We start from the raw sequence: 24,264 nt of genomic DNA, 5'->3' as shown, positions 1-24,264 counted from the left end.
AATATTATGTTTTGGATTATTTTATATTATGTAGTTCATTAATTTAGATCCTTCACATAAAAAATAGTTAATCACTCCTCTTTCACCATCTCATTTGTGATATAAAATAGCAAACAAGTTATTTTAGTTCCAAGAGTGAGCGTTTCTTATTTCTCTGGCAGATTACCATTGCTGCAACATGCAATAGCATAATTATACACTCTAAGTAGAACTATGTGCACAGAATGTACAGGACAAAATATTGGCAAGAGCATCTCAGTTCAGAATGCAGAAAAAAAAAAGATCTAATCTATTATCTCCAAGCTCTGCTATTATTGACAAACTAAGTACATATAAAGCTTTCCCTTAAGCATGTGATGATATAAATTATACTTACACCAATACTTTTACCAGTAAACTAAATTATAACAGAAACAAGCCTAATATTACATTGAATTTTAAGTTTTTAAAAGCAAAGAGAAAAGCTAAAAGAACTATTTAGAGTTAGATAACTCAGCAACCTGAAAACATACTTCTAAGGATTTAAAACCAAATGAAAATTGCTTTAAAAAGCTTGGTTTTTTTATAATCCAAGGGTATAAGATTTACAGATCTACAAAAATTAATATCAGGTTAACATAGGGCACACTTCCTGACACACTACAAATGCAAATTTTTCTAGAGCAGATTATCCCTTTCAATAGCATTGTAACAAATACAAACAACATGGGACTGGGGTAACATTCAAATATGGGAGTAATTATATCCACAGTTATTATGTGATAGAAAATCCCACTGCTACTAACATAAACCTACTGTGTAAGCAGCAAGACTGTTGTTATCACAGCCAGATTCTGTCTCACCCTGCTCGTCCACATTGTTTGTATTTGATACAATACTATTAAAAGGGGTAGCTTGGGGAGAATGCCACAATTTAGACAAACCTCCAAAGCTGTCTAAATTATACTAGGGACCTCTCCAGTTCCCAGAACACCACGGGATCAGGAGGGTGCAACGATGGCTTACAGCCACCTTAACCCCTCCCCTCCCACTGGACTGCAAGTTCTGTGCTAGGCCTCTTAGGCTATGTCTACACAGCAAAGAAAAATCCGTGGTTGGACTGTGCCAGCTGACTCGGGCTTGCAGGGCTATTTCATTTCTGTGTAGACTTCTGGACTGGGGTGGAGCCCAAGCTCTGGGACCCTCCCACCTCACAGGATCCTAGAGCCCAGGCTCTAGCCTGAGCCTGGAAGTCTAAACAGCAATAAAACAGCCCAGCAGCCCGAACCTGAGAGCCCGAGTCAGCTAGCACAGGCCAGCCGAGGGTGTCTAGTTGTTGTGTAGACATACTCTTAGAGGAGCAGCACAGAATCTCACCCTATTTGTTCAGATATGTAGGCACAGGCTATGTAATGTAGGGTCTGGCAGGCAAAGACACCAAGTTTGAACATAATGTAGGCAATGAGCCAAGGCTAATGCTCATTGAGCTAAAACATGCTCGTTTTACTGTTATCTTACCCTCTTCCTCCATCCCCCAGACTGTTTTTTCCCCTGTTGTGATCAATTGTATTGCACATAGTAAGCTCACGGGCGTAGGGACAGTCTTTTTAATTAATGTTATCCAGTGCTTAGCACAAAATGGCCCCATCATAAGAATGACATTCACAACACTGATATCTCATCCACTCAAAAATCCGCCCCCCACCCAAATCATCCAAACAATCTAAAACCAAAAATATCCCAGTATAGTTTTTACCCCAAAAACAAAGACGACCCAGAGATTCCAAGTGATGTCGTTACTGCTATTTATACATAAGGCACTCAGTTATTACAACAAATAGTATAAATTTCTAAAACAGACAGATCCCTGACTAGGCCATTACAGACTATTGTAATATTAATAAGCGAAGCATAATGAGGAGTCAGTGAAGTGACTGTAATAGTCACATTTCAATAGTCTCTTCCACATGCACATGCTCTGCAGAGAAAAAATGTCAACAGATTATTTGATACAAGCCATTTCACTTATGTAAATATATCATTTCTTACAAAAACAAAGATAGCATACAAGAGTAAAGGCCTTATCAGTTAAGGGCAAATATATATATGTGTGTATATATATACACACACACACACACACACCTCTCTATATATAGCATTTCAAGATATAGAGATTCAGAGTGGTCCCAGAATTCAAAGGATGAAATCTTGGCCCCATTGACGTTAATGGTAAGATCCCATTTCAATGGAGTCAGGATTTCATCCTAAATCTTTTGTTTCTTATTGCTCTGGGAAGCAGATTACAAGATTTCTATGGCACACAAGTGAATGATCCAAATATAAATGTTCAGAACTTTAAAAATCATGAACGTATTTTCTTGAAATGGGTTGTTTTTGCTTCCTTGATTATCTGAATTAAAATGCCAATATTTCAGTTGGAATATACAGGGAAAGTGTCCTCCCTCCTCCTCACATGTTGTTAAACAATTTTAATTTTCCCCAAAAGTTCAACATTTCGTTGAGACCAAGCATGAAAGTTTTCAGCCATAAAGAGATCTATTTAAAAAAATTACCAGCAACTGGAGGAGATTGGGTTAAAATGAATGCAACTATAATTATAGCTTCCACTACCTCAGAAGCTAGAACAGTAAAAAATACCAATGATTAACTTCAAAAGAATGCAGTGTCCCCATTTTCATCATCATTAGATTTACTCAAATCTTTTTTTAAAAATAAGAAAACAACGGTAGATATTAAGTAACAGTAAAAATAGGCATGGTAAACTAATAATTTGTATTATAATTCTTTCCTTTTTAAAAATTGAATAACAGTTCAATAGTAAACCAATTTTTAAAAAAATCTTGTATTGCAGCATACAATTTTAAGGTTTAATTATAACTCATTAAAATATTTAGCAAGTAGTTAATACTTTCAATTCCAGCAACAGATCTTTTACCTGCTAAACACCAGATGAAATAAGAAAGTTTGCAGGACTAAGGAAGAAACCATTCTAAACTACGATTCTCTCTTTGGGAAAATTTTTCATTATCCTAATGAGGGTGTAAGTCCAAACAATTCTAAATGTGTCTGATGTTGACACATGAATACCCCTCCGGAAGAATAACACATGCATTTCCAACAGCATGTGTTTATATTATTGTCAGTAGCATATATCAAATATACATTAATAAAGGTTATATTGGGTCCAAATTAGACAGCCACGCCAGCTTCCAGGTACAGCTGCTTGTTTCATACAATATCCATATCTTGGTTGTTGAAAGTACCTCAGCCCAATCCAAGGTACCTTTATAACCTCACACTCTTTTGTGAGCTGTTATTTACAGAAAAAATGTAACATACTTTTGCAAAATTCCTCTGTTGTACTTAAGTGAATATATCATCAGTCTATCTCATTTTAATGACAGGTAGGCCCTAAATGGAACCTCAAATAGAACCCTTGTTCTGGATTTTTCTGGGTGAAAAGAAGGCAGGTAGATAGTGGGAGATGGATTAGAATCCTTGAATATGCCTTTCAAACTTAGGTCCTGATCCTTCGATCAGTGCATTCCAGGGCTCCACCTGGACATAATGGTTTACTTAAAACACAGTGAGCTTCAGGATTCGTGGCAATCAGGGGAGGTCCCAGACAACTGGAAAAAGTCAAATATAGTGCCCATATATTAAAAAGGGAAGAAAGAGAACCCGGGGAACTACAGACCGGTCAGCCTCACTTCAGTCCCCGGCTAAATCATGGAGCAGATCCTCAAGGAATCCATTTTGAAGCACTTGGAGGAGAGGAAGGTGATCAGGAACAGTCAACATGGATTCACCAGGTTGGTCATGCCTGACCAACCTGATTGCCTTCTATGATGAGACATCTGGCTCTGCGGATATGGGGAAAGCAGTGGATGTGATATATCTTGACTTTAGCAAAGCTTTTGATACGGTCTCCCACAGTATTCTTGCCAGAAAGTTAAAAAAGTATGGGTTGGATGAATGGACTATAAGGTGGATAGAAAGCTGGCTAGATTGTCGGGCTCAACAGGTAGTGATCAATGGCTCCATGTCTAGTTGGCAGTCGGTATCAAGCGGAGTGCTCTAGGGGTCGGTCCCGGGGCCGGTTTTGTTCAACATCTTTATTATGGGATTAATTGCACCCTCAGCAAGTTCGCAGATGACAGTAAGCTGGGGGGAGAGGCAGATCACTGGAGGGTAGGGATAGAGTCTAGAGGGACCTAGACAAATTGGAGGATTGGTCCAAAAGAAATCTGATGAGATTCAACAAGGACAAGTACAGAGTCCTGCACTTAGGAAGGAAAAATCCCATGCACTGCTACAGGCTGGGGACTGACTGGCTAAGCAGCAGTTCTGCAGAAAAGGACCTGGGGATTATAGTGGACGAGAAGCTGGATATGAGTCAGCAGTGTGCCCTTGTTGCTAAGAAGGCCAAAAGCATATTGGGCTGCATTAGTAGGAGCATTGCCAGCAGATTGAGGGAAGTGATTATTCCCCTCTATTCGGCACTGGTGAGGCCACATTTGGAGTAGTGTGTCCAGTTTTGGTCTCCTCACTACAGAAGGGATGTGGACAAATTGGAGAGAGTCCAGTGGAGGGCAATGAAAATGATCAGGGGGTTGGGGCACATGATTTACAAAGAAAGGCTGAGGGAACTTGGGTTATTTAGTCTGCAGAAGAGAAGAGTGAGGGGGGATTCGATAGCAACCTTCAACTACTTGAAGGGGGGTTTCAAAGAGAACGGAGCTAGGCAGTTCTCAGTGGCGGCAGATGACAGAACAAGCAGCAATGGTCTCAAGTTGCTGTGGGGGAGGTCTAGGCTGGATATTAGGAAACACTATTTCACTAGGAGGGTGGTGAAGCACTGGAATGGGTTACCTAGGGAGGTGGTGGAATCTCCATCCTTAGAGGTTTTTAAGGCCCAGCTTGACAAAGCCTTGGGTGGGATGATTTAGTTGGTGTTGGTCCTGCTTAGAGCAGGGGATTGGACTAGATGACCTCCTGAGGTCTCTTCCAACCCTAATATTCTATGATTCTATGATCAAGGTCTTAGTTCCTGTTTGCATCTGAAACTGAAAGGGGCCTGTTTTCTGGATCATCTGGATATGAACCAAGACCGTTGAAATCTCATTAAAAGAAATGACATCACAAGGATTCCATCAGGTAAAATGGGAGATCCTGTTATTTTTGCTGGTTTGGGCAAACATCTTTCAAAAATAGTTTATAAGATTTCTACAGAGTGAAGCCTGAACTCTCATCATGGTTTTACCTTGAACCAAAATTTTGAATCCTCATCAGTACCTAATACATATCTGGATCCAGCTTCCGTGGACCATACCTAATTAATATTAATCATTCATTGAATTAAAACCAAATTATATTTATATATTGGATTGTAGAACCAAGGATTGGGCTTTATCATGTTAGGTGCTATATACGTATGTAATAAAAAAAATACAGTCCATATCTCATACACCTAAAAATCTAAGAATACAATAAGAAACAAGAGGTGGAGAGAGTAACACAGAAACAGTGGAATGATTGGTATAATAAGGAGTGCTTAACATTAGCATAAGTATTTAAATCTAAATTTATAATATTTGGTACAGATGTTTAAGATGCAATAAATATTTTTAATATAAAATGCAATAATATTTTCAATACACACTATGTACTGAAAGGATTTATTGAATCTTGAATCTCTACCTAAAAAGGCTTGTGCTAAATATTATATATCATCACAAACAATGCATCTTTTATAAGAACACCAGTAAAAACAGTATAATTTGGGTCTAAACTTACTTTCTGCAGTTTGGATTATTATCTCATCAAGTTCTTTTTCCAGTTTTTCATAAGTGTCTAGCCTTGCCTGATGCTCAGAATTCTGTGCCTGAAGTTCAGTAATGCGTGTCTCACTAGATGCTTGAAGGCTGTAAAACTCCTTAGTGAGAACCTGTGAGAATGAACAACGGAACAAATGCAAAGATCAGGATTATAAGCTATTTTTGAGAGAGGTGAAAACACGTATGTGAAAGATTCGGTAGACTAATATTTAAAGATAACAGATTTTCAGTGTTTGTTGAAAAGTCCAATTTAATGTATTGTTCAGAAAAGGGAAAAAAATCCCCTTAACAGCAGTTATTCTCTAAATATAATACCTTACACAGATCTACTCTCTTGAGTTATGTGCCATGTGACAAGACATCTCACAGCTCTTTAAAGCTTCAATAATTTCATGAGCCTCTACTTGAGGACACAACCAAAATCCTCATGGGAGGAGAGTCAAGAAAAAAGGATAATGAGGGGGAAAAAGTGTTTAGTACTGTACATAGGATTTTAAATAATGGAAGGTATTTGTTTTGTTGTTTACTTTGATTAGTTCAAGGGACTTCTTTAATAAAAGGATAAATGCATAATTATCACAATTTGATATTTATGATGCACTTATTTCCTATAAATATAGAGACCTAAAAATTAATACATTATTAACATTCAAGACAAGCAAAAATAACTAACACAATAGGCTGAGGACTTAAATAAAAATAGGCACATACTCAATTAAAAGTAAAATCTGTAAATGCCGATATGCAAATGTGAGAATCTTAAAAGCAGGAACAGGTGAGCTAGAATGCCTGGAAATGGAAAAAGACCATGACAAAATAAACATTACTAAAACAAAGTGGAATGACAAAAAACAGTGTAATTCTTTAATATCTAGCTATAAATTTCACCTGTTTTCCAACTGAAAAGTCCATCCCTCTGAAACAGAAGGTCCTCAACTTTTGACTTCCTTTATGGAGAAGAGGAGCACAACCATGCATGTCTTTGGAGCATTATTGCTGTTATTACTTATCGTGAGGATGCATTTGAGACAATAAAGGACACTCTCAGTGCATGCTTAGCAACATTTTGACCTTCCTTAATGAGTCAGTCTGCAGGGTTTGTTGGAGAGGTGATAAACAGGGACATTTTGTTCCAAACTAAAACTGATATCTGGCCATTATGGTTAGGTAGTTAGCTATTCACATGTTGGAAGATGAAGACACCAGTTTCCTTCCAAAATAATGTGGCCTTTTCCCTTCTCTGTCACTGGGAGTAGAACACAAACATTTACATTGTTGTAGCCACCACTAAAGACTTAAGAGGAGGATGTACATGGAAACAAGAACATCCTTCATACGGAATTTGATACATCTGCCTTTTTAGCAATTGGCTGACAGAAAGATGGAGTATTGCATATTGATTTAGATGGCTGCCAGAGACCTTCCAGAGAGGGCAGAGATAACTTGCTTGTAAACGTATTTCCCTGGATATCAAAAAGAGGATGAGAAGGTTCCTCCACTGAAACCAAAGGTAATTTTAAAGTAAAAACCAATCTGCTGATTAACTATTGAAATCAGACAACATCCTCAGATTGTGAAGAAGATGAGAGTACTCTGAAATTTACATCTGCTGAAAATTTGCCTGCAGGTTCTTGTTCCTGATGTGGAGGTATCACATCTTCTTGTTCATCATCATCTAGAATATTTTGGATCAGAGTAATGGACCTGTCTCCCATCATCAGACCTGTTGATACAGGAGCTGAATGTCTCAGATCTGAATAAAGGAGTACTTGTGGCACCTTAGAGACTAACAAATTTATCTGAGCATAAGCTTTCGTGAGCTACAGCTCACTTCATCAGATGCATTCAGCATGAAGTGAGCTGTAGCTCACGAAAGCTTATGCTCAAATAAATTTGTTAGTCTCTAACGTGCCACAAGTCCTCCTTTTCTTTTTGCGAATACAGACTAACACGGCTGCTACTCTGAAACCTATCAGATCTGATTGGTTTGGCACAGGGTGTCTCACATCAGTTTGTCTTAGATCATTTTGACTCAGATCCACAAGTCTCTTTGGTTTGATGCGAAATTGAGGTCATGACTCTAGAGGAATGATGATATGGACGACCTGGAGTTCACCAATAAGGTCAAGGCATCCAGGAAGGTACTGCCAGTCCTGCCGATTTGTCCAGTCCAATAGCATGTCAAGGTCAGGGGGATACCTGCATCTCTGATTTTGTGGCCCCAGATCAGCATTTACATCCAACTGTTCCTCTCTATGCGGATCAATCTTTTTTGGATTCTGTTCTTTGCATCTTGGATCTGTATGAATCTGATGGATCTCCTGAATAGGAAACGATGATGGACCCAGAAAGGTGCTTAGTCTTTGCCTTCTTTTTCCTTGGAAGCAAAGCTCCTGGTTTTGTAGAGGTCTGAGGCATAGGCTGTGTATCATCCTAGTCTGTTCTCACTACTGCTGGTACCTCTTTTGGAACAGGATCAGAGTACTTTGCTACCACATGCGCCATCTTTTTAGATCTGGAGATTGGAGCCAAGTTTGACGACTTCCTGGAAACAGTTGGTCCTGGAATGAATCCTGACTTCCTATTTCTATTATCTGAAGCCTTGGGAAACTTAGATCTGCAAGTTTTAATCCATAAGGTTTCTTGTAGGAGGAGGGTTTGGAGACTATTCTGCCTCTCCTTTCTAGCTTGCGGTGTAAAAGTACTGCAGATTGAGCAACAAGAATGCTCTTCTCTTAAGCACTTTAGGCAGCAAGCATAATTCTGGGAAAACGGCTGGACACAACACACATCTTTTAAAACCATGCTTCTTGATCTTCCGATCTGTCATAATGAACAACAGTAACTAACACTAAAACTAACTGTGACACCATGTATCCCATGTTAACCCCTTTTTATATGGTTATGATATATTTTGTGCAAAGCATGCTTTGTGAGGTATCATTTGAAAACTCGTAATCTGCTGAATATCACTGTCCTGTTAAGATGTGTGTAACATCACTGCATGTAAAATTATGAGATTCTGCTATATGATTGTTACTGAAATATGCTACAGTTCTGGGTAACACACAGACTAATTTCTCAAAGACAAAGGCACACTCACATGCCAGCTCAGTGCTCAAAGGCCATTACCTGCTTAATTGGAGATTCACCAACAGGAAAGTTGTAAACAAGAAATTTATAATTCACCTGAAAGATAGTTGGCAGCTCACGTACGCCATGGAACTACCTCACCTGCATGACCCAGTAAAGACTTTTCCTTTCTGAGTATAAGAAAGGAGAACAATGCCTCTCCCATCACCTCTCCTCCTTATATTGCTCTGCTCAAAACATTAAAGAATACCTGAAGAACAGTGAACTAAAGGGAGTGGTCCCAGGTTGAAAGGAAATTTCAGCCTGTGAACTGTCTGCAGCATCTGGTGTGGTGAGAATGATGTTTGTTTCAAATCTTATTTAGCTTGGTAAAGTTTAGGAATTAGATTGTGGTTTTATCTTTTTATTTCTTTTGTAACCAATTCTGCCTTATCACTTGTAAATCACTTAAAATCTATCTATCTTTCTCTAGTCAATAAACATGTTTATTGTTTTATCTAAACCAGTGTGTTTGGGAGGCCTTCACTTGAGACAACAAGGCTGCTGCACATTCATTATCCTTTGCTGGAATGACAGACTAATTTATGAGCTTGTACAATTCAGTGGGCTACTGAACAGTACAAGACATATATTTCTGGGTGAAAAGGCTGGGACTGAGGGATATTGTGGAGTCAGCCTGTATCTATACATGAATGGCTGGGCATAGCATTCATGTATTCAGCTCGGAGTGACTTTACATGCAGGTGACTCTGAGTGAGCAGAGCCTGGAGGGATTTGCTCTTCACTAGCAAAGCAATGTAAAAGGCACCCTGGGCTGGAGAGTTAAAGGGACACAGCAGTCCAGCAGTCAAGGTTGTAGCCTGGGGAATATCACACTAACTACTATCTATCAATTATTAAAACAACAAACAAGGCACTTAGTTAACTTTCTAAAGGATCTTGAATCTGAAGGAGGATCACATCCATCCATGGTCAGCAACAACCACAGCCATGCCCCTTTTTATAGCCCCAACCTCAGAATGTGCTCAGATACTGAGGAACAGCGGGTGTGGGGGGAGGATGTAAGTGATCTAATAGGCACTATTAGTAGAAGGCTGTACCATTCAACAGCACTGATTGGCACATATCTTAAGAGTGGGAAAATGCAGAGGACACTCAAAGAAGCACTAGAAGACTCCTTCTGGGGCACCTGGCATTGGCCACTGTCGGTAAACAGGATACTGGTCTGGATGGACCTTTGGTCTGACCCAGTATGGCCATTCTTATGTTCTTATTCTACAAATATGTGTTATAGCGTGATATACTGTATTGGAAAAGATTAGATTAGAATTTGGACGTTTAATTATATTGACAAATATTTACACAGGGCATTTTATCACAGCATTTTACAGAGATTAAACAGAAAAAGTTAATTCAAAGATATGAGTGAATGTACACATATGTATTGAGAGGTGTAGAGTGGTGCAAGAGATTTTATCAGTAGACGTTTGGGATTATTACTCATTATCTGTTTTACCTTAGCACCTAGGATTGTCATATTGTTCACAAGTAGCAAAATTAGAAGTGAAATATGAAGGTCAATCCCAACCAGTGAGAATAAAACTTTTATATGACAACAAACCATTTGTAATTCTGTATATGCAGTATTTCAAAATAAAGCTATTATAGACTGAAGGGGTTTTTTTAATCGTATTCAACTACTTTTCATATTCCACCACCAGGAAATCTAGACTGCTTTAATAACCTGAGACAAACTGTATGGGATTCAGAAGGAGAGGAAAATTATATCTAAGTAAACTATAAAACTTCTAAAAATTGTCTAAAATATCTGTTCTTCACATAATATTGAACCTTGAAGCCATGACCTTGAGCTCTACCAGATACAAGTGCTGTGTCCCATCTGAGGGTTTGAAACGCCCTCTCCAGCAATATAATGTTCCTGTTTCTAGCCTTGATTCGTTACACAATTTTGGAACATACACCTGTAACTAGTGAAGACAAGTAGAATTGTACTACACGGGTTGAATTTTTTTTTCAGAACAAGTATGTTAATTTTTAACAATAAATAGAAATGGGAGGGGGTCTCAATCTCTCTTCATGAAGGACAGTTCTGCTTCCTTCCTCTTCCTACCTACAATCCTACTTTCTATATGTGTTAGGAAGAACTAGTTTCAATAAACGTTGCTTCATCAGACTTCAGTGGCAATGCCAATTCCTTGTGTATTTTATAACATCTGAAATTTTTACTCCATTGCAAGTTCTGTAACTTTTATTATATATATATAAAAAAAGATTGTGTAATACCGCACCCCAATTCTTCATAGAGATATTATTATCATATGATTATGGAATAACTATGATGTATTTTATGCAAGATAGGCCATGTAAGATATCATTGAAAAGGTTATTTACTGAATATGTTTATCCTACTTGTACGCATGTATTATTTTTGTATCTGAAGTTAGATGTCTATGTATTTCTAACTTGTTATAAATGTGTTTACACATGGGAAAGCCCACTAGGTAAAAGACTCTCAGTCTAGATGGCTGGCTGGGAAGGGCCATTCAGGTTAATGAGCCATTAGAAGAAAACAATAGGCCTTAGAAGAAGCTTATCTCCTGTGTGTATGTTCCTGAGGATGCTACAAACAGCCTATGAATCATGGCTGATGTGACATTACAGGGACATATGACGAGGTCACCCGGTGCTGGACTCCATCTTGGGACATCAGTGTTTTTCCACTGACTGGCGTGGGGACCAAGCTTTGAAACAAAGGGCTCCCGCCATATGCAAAAGCTATATTAGGCAGGGGAGTGACACCATCGTGGTTCTTCACTGACTCCTCACGCAAGAAGACTCCTGAAAACACCTAAAGAATAGAAAGACTGAAATGGGGGAAGTGCTGAACCCAGGCTAAAAAAGGAATTTTTAGCCTGTGAATGAAACAACTGGCGTTTCTAAGCTGTAAGCCACAGCAGCTTGCCCCTTAAGAATCCGCAGCCTGCTTGCATTATCATTTAGGGTGAGAATTTGCTATTCATATCCAATCTATGTAGTATATTAAGCTTAGTTTGCATATTTTATTTGCTAGATAATCTGCTTTGATCTGATTGCTATCCCTTATAAACACTTAAAATCCATCTTTTGTAATTAATAAACTTGTTTTTGCTTTGTCTAAAACCAGTGTGTGTGGAAGTCATAACTCGGAGCAGAAAGCTGTTGTATATTTCCTCTCCACATTGAGGGAGGGGGCGAATTTCATGAGCTTATGCCGCACAGTTCTCTTTGCAGCGCAAGATGGTATAATTTTGGGTTTACAACCCAAAGGGGTGTGTGTACCTGAGTATCTGGGAAGTTCCTTAGCTGAAGCTTCCCCATGCAGAACTGATCACAGCATCTGTATGTAAGTGCAGCTTGGTGTGTCCCTACCTGTATGTGTGCTGGTAAAAGTGCAGGCTGGAGTCTGGGAGAGGGTTTGGCAGTCTGGTCACTGCAGTGGTGTAAAGGGAGCCCAAGCTGTTGGGTTGGAGGGCTCAGTGGTACCCCAGTTCCAGGTTGCACCCCAGGAGAAATCCGTCACAGATTCCTTTTGTAACATACCTCCAGTTTTCTCTGATATTTCTCACATTCTAACTGACATTGAGAGAGATTCTTTGCCGTTTCTTCTTGCATGAGTTGAACACGTTCACTCTCAAAGGACTTTAATTTACTTTGATGGAGAAGTTCAGCCACCTTGCTCTCTGTGCTGAGTTGCAGCTGTCTATACCTGAAAAAAATCAAAGTAGTTGTGGTTTTGATCAAAAAGAATACATGTAGATACAGCAAAAAGATACATGTACATCTTTTCAGTATATGGCACAAATTTCAGCAAAGAGGAGAATCTTTGTTAAAAAAAGTGCAGAGTTTAACAACCACTGTTAAGATTAAACTATACACTATCTCTATTGGAAGTAATTGTTCTTCAAGCTGTCGTTTGTGAGGATCCCACTCTAGGTTTGTACGAACCTCATGTATAAGAGATCAGAATCTTTCAATAGCAGTGTCCGTTGGGCCATGCCTGTTCCACGTGTGTCCTCATGCTCACCCACATGAGAGAATAAAGGACAGAGCAACCACCCCTTAGTTTCCTTGCTATTTTAGAATTCCAGGTAAAGACGACTCTGAAAAAGCAGGGATTGAGGGCTGGTCATGTGACTCACATGGACAACATCTTGAAGAACCACAGTTCCTAAAAATGAACCAGAGGTCTTTGAGATGAGCCTCTGCATGCTCATACTTGTGGGATGAAGGCACCTGAGCTGCAAGCTTCCAGAACCTTCTGGAAAGCAATGTCCACTGGGGCTACTCGCCTCTCTTTATCTCCTGATTCCTGAAGAGTTCCCAAGGAGATAAAAGTGGCCCCAACTACCTCTCAGTTCCTCCCATTAATTCCTAACCTGAGATGCCAAAGAAGTGGGGAAATTACGCAGGGAATGTGAATGTGCAGAGGCTCATCTTGCAAAACTATGGTTACAGGAAAGTAACCTTCATTTCTTCTTCAACAGACCTCTACATATTCTGACCTGGGGGACTTTAACAAGTATTACAGCCCCCAGGAACATGGGCTGAGGAGTACTAGCTAAACAAGGACAGCAGAACTGGCAAAACAACATCAGGTCTGGATGTCAAGAGTAAGTCATTTCTATCTTCTTGCTCTCCCAAGACGCCCTCCCCCTAAAAAAGGAAGGAAACAAAATTGCTAAAAATTGCACATATAGCTGCAGTATCAGTCATGAAATATGGTGTGATAGACACAGCATTAGGGCACGCCACAGATACTGCCTTTGTCCTGGATGAGGGCTGACAATTCCCGGAGGCTGAAGCTCTGTCAGATCACAATAATTCTGAAACACTGTGCACTACATGGATAACCTTTAGACTGTGACAGACTGACTCCTCTTGTGTTAGTTCCATCTCTCCAAGGATTTGTGTAACTTATAGATAAGCTTTGGCCCCATCTGGACAAGGCATGCAATGGAAAACTTACTGCCATTAAAAAGGCCAAAAGGTAAGGTACAATTTTATAGATAGAAGACTTTCTTGACTTCAGTCAAAGGTATGTGTAAACAGTTAGATATGAGACCATGAGACAGAAGGGGGAATACCACTGTAACACTTCTAGAAATCAGAAAGACTTCTGTCAAGGTATTAGCACAACCAGACAGCATTTTACCCCAAGTCATACAGGCCTATTATCCACATTGTATGATATATGAAAATTTGCACTTAACACTGTGGCCAGGAAATAAACCTCACACCCCATTATGTGTAGGTGATGGATGTCTTAACCATTATGTGTGACTGTTTATTTCAAGATGAGACGGAATGAAGCTAGGTTTACTGAAACATTCTGAAATGCTAAGCTGACTGCTCCATTGGAAAAAAACTCATCTCTCAGATCAAAGAAAGACTTGGTTAAGTTAAGGATGGGTGCTCCTTGATGTTTCTACTACCCTGACAGGGGGGCGATCCAATCGTAGACACTGCATCCTTCATGGTGGAGTCAGTACCTGATCTGTTCCTAGCTTAGAATGAGGCGCTAGTTATAACTGAAGATAAGTAGTCCAGAGCTCAATATTGTTCTAATAAAATTTCCTCCTATGAGAGATCAGATACACAGATCCATCAATATTTATGATGTATCCAAGGACTAATCACTGGTTTTCTTAGCTTCTCATATACAGGGTTTACAGCACTCTGTAACTTCTCCACAGAACCTTGGTAATGCACCTTTTAATTTCCTGAAGAAGATAGACCTCAAATGGGAATGTAAAAAAGAGACCTATAGAGAAGCTATGACGTCAATAGGCAGTTCTTTCTAGATCATCAGACTGATCCGGTGACACCGTAACCTGTTTCTCCCACAAAGGCTACATAGCAGAGAAATCTTCAGATTTGTGAGATCTCAGAATCAACAGAACTGAGATGGATATAGTACCCTCACATTGTAAGGGAGTTTTTGATCCAGGCATCAGTTCTCAGACTGTCAGATGCTCAACAGCTATAGTCTTCTAAACCTGGTCCTGGGGAGGGCTCTGAATTAGCCCTTAGGGATAGGCTGGGAACCCAAGAGAACTTCAACAGTTCCTATGAAGAACCACTGGAACTGACAGCTGTGGAAAGAAGCAAATTGGAATCTAAGATTTATTATAATAAATGAGTCTAAGACTCAGTCCGTCTCTTCACAGCTGCAGGATGAGAGTTTGATAGACAATCATCATAAGGGGAAAACACACTTTCAAACAAAGCAGAGCATTGAGTGTGTGCATCTGAATATGACCAAATGGGAAGCATGATGCAAAAACACTGTTCTATAGAGAACCGTCATCCTTTGATCTGATCAGAAGCTTGTAATGCATTTCTCCTTTCCAGTGTTGTAAGGACTCCATACTAGATCTGCTTACTCATGTCACTATGTTGAGCACAGAATAAGTATTGTAAGCAATTCTCGAAGATCATGGTGTTGGAAATGCAGAATGGGACTCCCCTGACCTGGGTGGATCTGAAGCCTCATTGGTATAGAGCTACTAGACAAGTGATTCTCAACAATCTAAGATGTCAACTATTCATGCTGGCTGGAACCCAGGTACTAGGATGTTCTTGGCAACTGTTTGGCAGTCTTGCATGTTTGGCTGTCAAATTTGGATCCAGGATCTGACCCTGGATCTGGATCCATACTTGTCAGCCCACAGATCTGTACGCAGCCTTTTTTTTGGCCGGGGGGGGGGGGCGGGGGTGGGGGAAGGAGCTCCAGATCGGTGCTCTGTTGCGGATCCAGATCTTGATCTATAATTGGCTGCCAGAGATGTTTTAGGATCCAGCTCCTTTGAAAACTGCATACAATGGCCAGAAAGCCAATTTAGGCACACAGCTAGGTCTCCTAGGCCAACCTGACCTTGACAGTGATATACCTGATATACCAACCTGATATACTTCTCCCATGGAAGAAGAGGCAGCCAAAACAGCTCCTGAGGGACACTCTTCAAAGCTGATGCTGGACTTACTCAGTGCCAGCTTAGTCGACTAGGCCTGAAGAGCTTCCCCCATGAGCAGGAGTGCATTAGCCATCCTCTCACTCCTGTGGGTGCAGACAAAACCCATGCCAGAAAGGCATCTCCTCTTTTCTTTTAAAACAAAAACAGGAATGACAAACTAATTATATAAACAAATTTTGCCTCAAAAGGGTATAAAAAGAGAGAGAAATATAAAACCTATGAGGAGAGCAACAAGAATGCTTTGTGATTTGAGTACAGTGACCATATTTTCCCAAAGGGAAAATGGGACATCCCCAGGCTGACCTAAGGGATCCCGCCCTACTTGAAGCCAGCTTGAGCCCTACCTGCCTCCCACGCACACGGGGCCAGCCCAAGGTCCCAATCCCCACTGGCACCAGAGGACAGCCTAAGCCGCCCTGTCACCTGCCTGAGACCCCATTTCCCCCCTGCAACTCACCTGTGGGGCTGGTGGCCCAAGTCCCATGCACAACACTGGTGGCCTGAGTCTCCCCGCTGCCCACCCACAAACAGAGCTAGCCCGACATCCCCCTCGCCCCGCTCCACACAGGGCAGGCGGGCTGGCTGGCCTGAGCCTCTTTCCAGGGTAGGACTGGCATTAGCACTCGCCTCCTCCCTGCACATTCCTCCGTGTCCCACTAGGGATCCCACCCTGCTTTTTTTTTTTTTTTTGACAAAACTGGGCATTTGTCCCATTTGCTCTTGCCAACTGATTATCAGTTGGCAGGAGCAAACGGGACAAATGCCCAGTTTTGAAAAAAAGTTGGGACGGCTGGGACAGGGCCTAAAAAAGGGACTGCTCCGGCCAAAACAGGATATACGGTAACCTTAGATTTGAGCTTGCTGCACCTTCTTCAATTACTGGCAGTTGGGACCAGTCCCCCCACCTTTTAAATCCCTGGAAGCCTCCAGGATGGGAAGTGGAGAGAGAGGTTGAGTAGCCCCGAAGGACAGTGCTTTCCAGATGATTCTGGAAGCTCATAGAACAGGGACTTTGATCCTAAAAGTGGGAATAAGCAGGGGCTATTCGAAGAAATAACTTTTCTTGCTTCTTTGAGTTTGTGTTTGTGTGTTCCCACTCTAGTTGACTGGAACTTAGTGCCCCATCTGGAAGATGGGACTGACTGACACTAACTAAATACTGCTCCTAACACCACCCTACCAAATTTGGCATCTGATCTTGCAGCCAGTTAGAAGGCATGGTTTTAAACAAAGGGGATTACTCCAAGTAGCTGGCTTGCAGGTTTCAGATATGAGAATGTTTTTAAACCATGCAAAGGAGGCAGCCTGAATGCTATGAGCTTTGATGTTTGGAGGAAGAAGTGTACTAGCCATGTGAGAACAGATCAAAATATAACAGGCATTTAGATAGTCCCTGAGAAGAAGTGGCTTTGGCTCCTATTAGTGCTATTTATGGCAAAAAAAAAAAAAAAAACAAGACTGCCTTTTAAACGGTTTGGCCCAGATTTTTAAAGGTGTTTAGGTACTAAAGATGCAGATAGATCAAAGGACCACTCGTTGCCTATCAAGACAGTAACTATACTCAAGGGCAGACACTGCTTGTTCCACCTCACTGCTGTGGGCGGTAAGAGGGAAGGGAAAGGTTGTGGCAGACCTACTCTCTATGCCCTCAAGTGGGAGGGACACATGTATGGCACAGAGAAACAAAATCCTATTCAAAGATTCCAATCTCATCTCTGGAGTGAGATCCACTTAGACAAAAACTTGTAAACACTGAGCCATATTTGTCTTTTGAGACCATGCTGACACAGTAATAATAAACTGGGTCCCTGTATCAAATGGGAACATGCTGTCTCCCCCTGCACCATTGTCTAGGCTGTTGCCAAGAATTGGGGGCATTCATACAATTATTTATATTATTATTGGACATAGAATTTCCAGTCATGGATCATTGTGCTAGGTGCTGTACAAACATAACAAAAAGTCAACGTGTGCTCCAAACAGCTTACAATCTAAGTATAAGACAAGAGACAATATATGGATAGGCGAACAGATGGGATGGTCTCAAAGGAAACAAAGAAAATATTGATCAGTGTAACAGGCAAAGATCTCAGCGTGATATACCCAAGGTACAATCCAGATTAATGATTAGCAGTGTCACACCTGCCCTCTAACCTGAGATGCCCTTTACACTGTTTTGCTGCTGTAGTCTCCACTCTGGACTGCTTATAAACAGCCTCCAGTATGCAAGTCATTCCCAGCTATGTCTGTGTGTGTGCTGCAGCCAGCCAGCCACACTTTGGCTCTCACCATCTTAGTTATATTGGAGGGTGACCTCAACACATACCCAGTCTAAGATTTCCCCCCCAGAAATGTATATCCTATACTGCCCAGCCCCTCTCCTGGACAATACAAGCTTACATAAAGTCCATCATTTTATTAATAGAAATGATATGCACACATCTTGCTTTCCCAAACACTTAGATTTAAACACTCTGGATTAGATAAAACAATAAAACAAGTTTATTAATTACAAAGAGATAGATTTAAGTGAATAGAAATAATGAGGTATAAAAGTCAGAAATGGTTACAAGAAAAATAAAGAAAATGTAACTGGTGCCTAATTTAACAAACCATGTTAAATTCAAAGCAAGTTTTTCACACCACATGCTCTCAGCTGTCTTACTGACCACCTTAGGTCAAGACCCCTTCTCCAGTTCAGTGTCTCCTTTTTCCCACTTGGTGTAGTGAATCAATGGACAGAGAGAAAAAGAAGGGGTGCCTTGGGGTGTTTGTCCCCCTTTTTATAGTGTCAGTCCCCCTCCCCCTTGGAAAATATTTCCAGCTGAGATACAGGAGAGAGAGAGAGTCTATAGTAAAGGATGTCCCCTGCTGCTCTTCCTCACCTGTTGAAAGTTCTTTTGTTTCCCTTCCTGCTTGATGACTTGGTTTACTGCTTAAATGCAAATTAAGCAGAGCACACATTTCTTTGTTGAGACAGGCCTGTTTGCCAATTTCAGTTTGGAACATGTGTTAAGGTCACCATGCAGTGGAACTTTATAATTTCACATACAATATTGTCGCACATTTTATCAGTATAATATTGACCAGCAAATTATGGGTTTGCAAATGATATCTCACAAGGCATAGTTTGTACAAAGATTACTACAATAACGTGCAGGGTATGGATATGGGTACATTCTGTCACATTCAGCAAACCAGCAGCCTAACCATTGTCAAGATCTTTGTCGGCATTACAGTAGACAAGAATTTTAAGGAGGGATTTGAAGGATGATAATGACTTAGTTCTATAGATGTTTACACAGACCTTCTCCCAAGTGTGAGTGGCAGCATGTCAGAAAGCACAAAGGTGCTTGTTTGAAAATGCAATAAGTGGGCGATGGAGGCTGACATCATGGGCAGACTGGAGGTAGGAGTTCATGCAAAGAGACAAGTAATACAGGCAAAGTCACAGACTAGGAAAATGATCTTTGCAGCAGCATTTTGAATGGGTATGGGCGGGACAAGATTTTATATGTCAAGGCCAGAAAGAGGGATGTTGCAGTAATCAAGACACATGATGATGAGAACCTGGATGAAAATTTTAGCCATGTGGATGAAAAATAACGGCTGTTTCTTAGGGCCTGTCTACATGAATACTTAAGTTTGTGACAAGCCGAGATTTAAATCTACAGAGCTTTTTCCTGTTGCACACTAAATGTCCATGCACTAAAAACTTCCATAATATGAAAAAAAACAATAAAAAGTTGAGAGAATCTTTTTTCTTTAGATTTCAGGTGTGTTCCTGTTTCTGTTTCTTTTCCTCAAATTAACAACTTATTTCTGTGTCTCAATAATATCAGATGGAAAAATATACACAATATAAACTTTAAAAATGATACAGCAATTATCTTTTAAAGCAATGAGTACTAAATATGCCCTACTTTAAATTAATTTAAAACCTAAGTACCAAAAGTGGTAAACTAGCTGTTACATAAAGCACAACAGCAGCAACAGATTTCCTCTGTCCCTCTTCCAAAAAATAAGATATAAAAAGCAATTAAATTTTGGACACAGTTACAAACAGAAAGAATATTCAGAAATACATACTCATGCTTAAAAAACTCCCCCCAAATTATCAGGTAAAAGACATATGAACATTCAGACGTTTGCGTTCTTGTAAAACACACACACACAAATACAAATGCAGTTCATTAGTGACATCTGAACTGAAACTAAGATATGTGTACAGTACTTCCGTAATATCAGTGGCAGTGAGTGTGTAGACAAGGTAGATAGCCCTTCTTCAGCTGTCTTGACTTTGATGAGTCAGTGCTTTTCTAAACTATACTTGAGTTTCAGAGAGAAGTACCACAACCAGCTGGTTTATTTCTAGCCTCACAGTAGACTGTGGAAAAGCATGTGTGTTACATTTAATAATGAAGCACAGACTGGTTGTAAATACTGTATTACTTTTTTCAAACACATCACCCGTATTTAAATCAAATGTGCATCAGAACATCTTTTGATAGTATATCATCCAAGAAAGAATGAGAACTCTTTTGATACCACTAGTTTAGTAGATGAGACATCACTATCCCATTCCACCATTCCAAGAGAAGCCACGGAGACTGTATCACAGGGATGCAACCTTGGGCCATTCCTTACAGTTTTAAGCTGCATGGTAGCGATACTATATGAAAATGTCCTTGAGAGCAGTCTTGACACTAGTAGAATAGAACTTGTTTCTCATAAGCTCTGCACACAAAAAACCTAGTGCCAGTTAACATTAATACAAAAGCCCTAAACTGCTCCACATGCCCTAGCCACCCCAGATGAACCCTCAGAGTTCTGACTTTAACAACATCAGCATTACCATATTCAATAACATCAGCATTACCATATCAAGTTCATCCTCAATATCAGTAAAGCTTAGTAGCAAGTTTAAATTTTATTAAAAAGAATTAATAAAACCTGTATTGGATAAATTAGGGAGGTCATCTTGTTAGTCTGGAACCTAAACCCTCATTTCCCATAAACCCTCGGTATCTTTTTATGCGATTTCTATTTGCACGGTGTTTTTTCAAAAATGTAACCACCATGTAAATCAAGGCCTGACTGCATATCCAAACCAGTTTTCTTCACTTATTACTACTTTTATTTTTTCCACCCTCTCTTTCCCCGGCCTCTCAAGTTTGTGTACCTCTCTCATCTGTTCCAGTCTCTCTCAGCTATTCTTCCATTGTCATTTTGAGCAGAAGAAATAGACCTCAACAGCAACCTCTGCAAAACTTTCTCTTTCCTTCTCCTTCTTTAAGAGGACTTGAGCACCTGTGTGTTCATTCCTGTTGGGATTGGAGAGCAAGACCTTATCCCGCAAATATTCTCTACTCTCCTTCAGTACACGAGAGAGAACAAGTCAACTCTTCTCTCCAAACACTTGGACTATGGGCTTGTCTACACAGTGGGATAATACACCCTACGGAGTGTGATTTCTCAGGTGCACTAACGTGTTTAGAAGAATGAACTATTGCATGTAAGCCGGGTGAGATGTGACAATTCTCAGGGCACCCATGATTATGAGTCACCTTGCTGCCCCCTGCTGCTAGTGAGAGGTAGATTTGCTTTTGGTGGCTGGGTGTTAGCTCCCCAACACCAGAAGCCTGTTAGCCACTCAAGCACTCTACTCCAGGCCTTGCCAGTCCTGTCTTTGCCTTGAAGGTTAACAATGGGTGCGCAACAGTCCCTGAGTCCCTTTGAATTGTTCCCCCTGTGATATGCAACCCTTGGCACTGGTCACTCAGAGAAATCCCAGCTCCTGTGCCCCCAAAGGAGTAGTGTACCTCAGTTTACCAGTTTTACCTTAAACACCTGCTCCTGTATAATCCACAGCACTTTTAATAAAAGAAGAGGTTTAAGAAAAAATTGAGATTCCACTAGAAAAAAAGAGAGCGATGGAAACATATGGTTACAAAACTAGATCATAAAATGCAAACTAGGACCTAAACTTATTAATAATTACCTTTCCTGGCTAATAAAGTATGTCCCTCCTCATCCCCCCCGCGAGTTCAATCTGTTGCAGAACAGGCTGACTTCACCGGAACAAGGATCTAATCTTTCATGAAAAACATCCCCCGTTCAAGAAGAAGTCTCCTAAGTGAAAAGATATTTTTCTTCCAAAACCATAAAGTATACTTTCAATACTGTTACATTATTCCTTAAATATTATCTGTATGTACATCTTGCGATGATTATGAGTCTTAATAAGTTATGAGCTTTCTGAAGATACCTTACAGTTACCCTTTACAGATAAATACCCTTCAAGACATGTGTGTGGTGTAAAGAGTTTGTTGGGCCTGAGATAAAAGTTGTTTTGCACAGAGCAGTGGACGCTTTGCTAAGGGGCCTTTTTGTCACTTGAGGCCAGCCAGTTTGGACTTTATACCTAAGATTTGATTAAAAGAGTATTCTGGTTACTACTGTTCTCTAGTTAACTTTGCTCTGTGGTATGTGCAATTATTTTGCCTTTTTTGTCGCATAGGTAATTTAAAACCAGTTTAAATAGAGGAAGGTGTTTAACAATTTCCTCATACTACTTTTTCCGTTATTCCATTCTCAGTATGCCATAATTATTATTAAAGCCTGAACCAGGTTGAAACCAGACACTTCAGCTTGACCTGAAAGTCACTCACCAGGCGTATAGTTAAACTTGCCACAGCTAAGAAGGGAGTCAGTCTTTTCAGAAAAGTTAGTATTTCTGTATAAAGCTGTTACTTTTTGACTAATGCTAGGTTTTGGTACTCTCTTTTGAGCATAACAGCTTTCCTGAAAAGACTGAATTTTTCCTATCTACAGAGGCTTTCAAGGGTCCTGTCAATAAGTGACTGCACCTCAAATGAACATGGGATGTTAGGTTCCTGAGGCATTAGGCTCCAGTAGAGTACTGACGATCTTATCTATATGCATTTTCTGACCCCTACTAGGAATCATCTCCTCTCCAAGACAAAGAGGATATCTTAGTTGAAAAGTGGAATTTTCACTTGTTTTCCTCAACCTGATCCCTATAGCTGCTAATGTTCTGCATTTTTATAGTGAGCTTCCACACAAGAATCACAATCAAAATTACAAATTAAAGCTTCACAATAGTTCCATAATACAGGAATTGTACCAGTTTTACAGACTGGGAAACTGATGCTCAAAGTGGTTTAGTGACTTGACCAAAGTGACACCCCAAGTCTGTGGCAGGGTAAGCTTTAGTACCAGATCTGATTCTCAGGCCTGTAGTTTCACCTCCAGGCCATTCTTTCTCAGACTAGAAAATACCTTACCTGTCAAAAAAGGATAGTTAATTCTAAGGTAAGTTTGCTACCATTAACAAAGAAAAACCATATTCAGTGACAAGTAAGCTTGCATCTGGATACATCCCATAATGCCAAAATCTTTAAGCATGTAAGTAAGTTAAGGGGAAAGACTTCTGCACTCCTTTGCACCTTCACACCGTAACCCACAATGTTGTCAATAATGCACTCCAACAGGTCATCTCCAACAGATGTCAAAGAGCAACACACACACAAATTTCAAACTTGCATGCTAAAACAAAACCTTTACTATGACCTCATATGCTTAATCAATTATATCAGCACACCTGACTGTCACTCATTCCATAAATTTGGGAAGTTATTCTGCCTTAACACTGCTGAGTTTGCAGTTAAGGTTGTGTGTTAGAATGTAAGTTTGATGAAGTTAGGGTATTTAAAAAAAATCGGGGTGTAAGTGTGTGTTGGGGTAGGGCTGGAATCAGACCCCAGCAACACCACCTTGTGGTGGTATTCTGGGCCAGGTCACCCAGTGGTGAGAGTCAGCAGCCAGGGGTAGGGGAGCCTAGGCTCTCCCTGCTCCACTGGGCTCTGACCCAGGGCCCTGTGAATAAAAGTTTAACTATGCAGCCAAGGGGAAGGCGCCTGTGCCTGCTCCCTGGGCCACTTCCTACCTCAGCTTCAGTTCTTCCCCTGGCACCACTGGTCTACATCTGAATTACCCCTGGAGTCCTCTCTGATTGTGCTCCACAGGGTTTTCCTCTATGTTGAGGACCATTGTTCCCAGCACCCGCAGGTGAAGAGCCTGCAGTGGTTTGGCAGCAAGGCCTGGTTCTGGCCATGTGGAGCCCCAGCATCTTCTCTAAAAAAGGAGGACTTGTGGCACCTTAGAGACTAACAAATTTATTTGAGCATGAGCTTTTGTGAGCTACAGCTCACTTCATCGGATGCATTCATGTAGCTCATGAAAGCTTATGCTCTAATAAATTTGTTAGTCTCTAAGGT

The 24,264-nt window shown here is 40.4% G+C and overlaps 1 protein-coding gene across 7 annotated transcripts in view; it reads right to left on the bottom strand.

Moving 5' to 3' along the window:
- PIBF1 (progesterone immunomodulatory binding factor 1) overlaps positions 1-24,264 on the bottom strand; it is a 172,049-nt gene that overhangs the window by 71,120 nt on the left and 76,665 nt on the right. For all 7 annotated transcript variants that reach the window (XM_048852196.2, XM_048852172.2, XM_075129007.1 and 4 more), the window contains 2 exons: positions 12,531-12,696; positions 5,797-5,947 (listed from right to left, as the gene is read on the bottom strand). In XM_048852196.2, coding sequence (XP_048708153.1) covers positions 5,797-5,947; positions 12,531-12,696 — 317 coding nt within the window. The remainder of the gene's footprint in view (positions 1-5,796; positions 5,948-12,530; positions 12,697-24,264) is intronic.

The sequence above is a fragment of the Caretta caretta genome, chromosome 1, assembly GCF_965140235.1.
Source record: "Caretta caretta isolate rCarCar2 chromosome 1, rCarCar1.hap1, whole genome shotgun sequence".
Taxonomy (NCBI): domain Eukaryota; kingdom Metazoa; phylum Chordata; order Testudines; family Cheloniidae; genus Caretta; species Caretta caretta.
The sequence above is the reverse complement of the archived record's forward strand: the minus strand, read 5'-3'. Positions and strand labels throughout refer to the sequence as shown.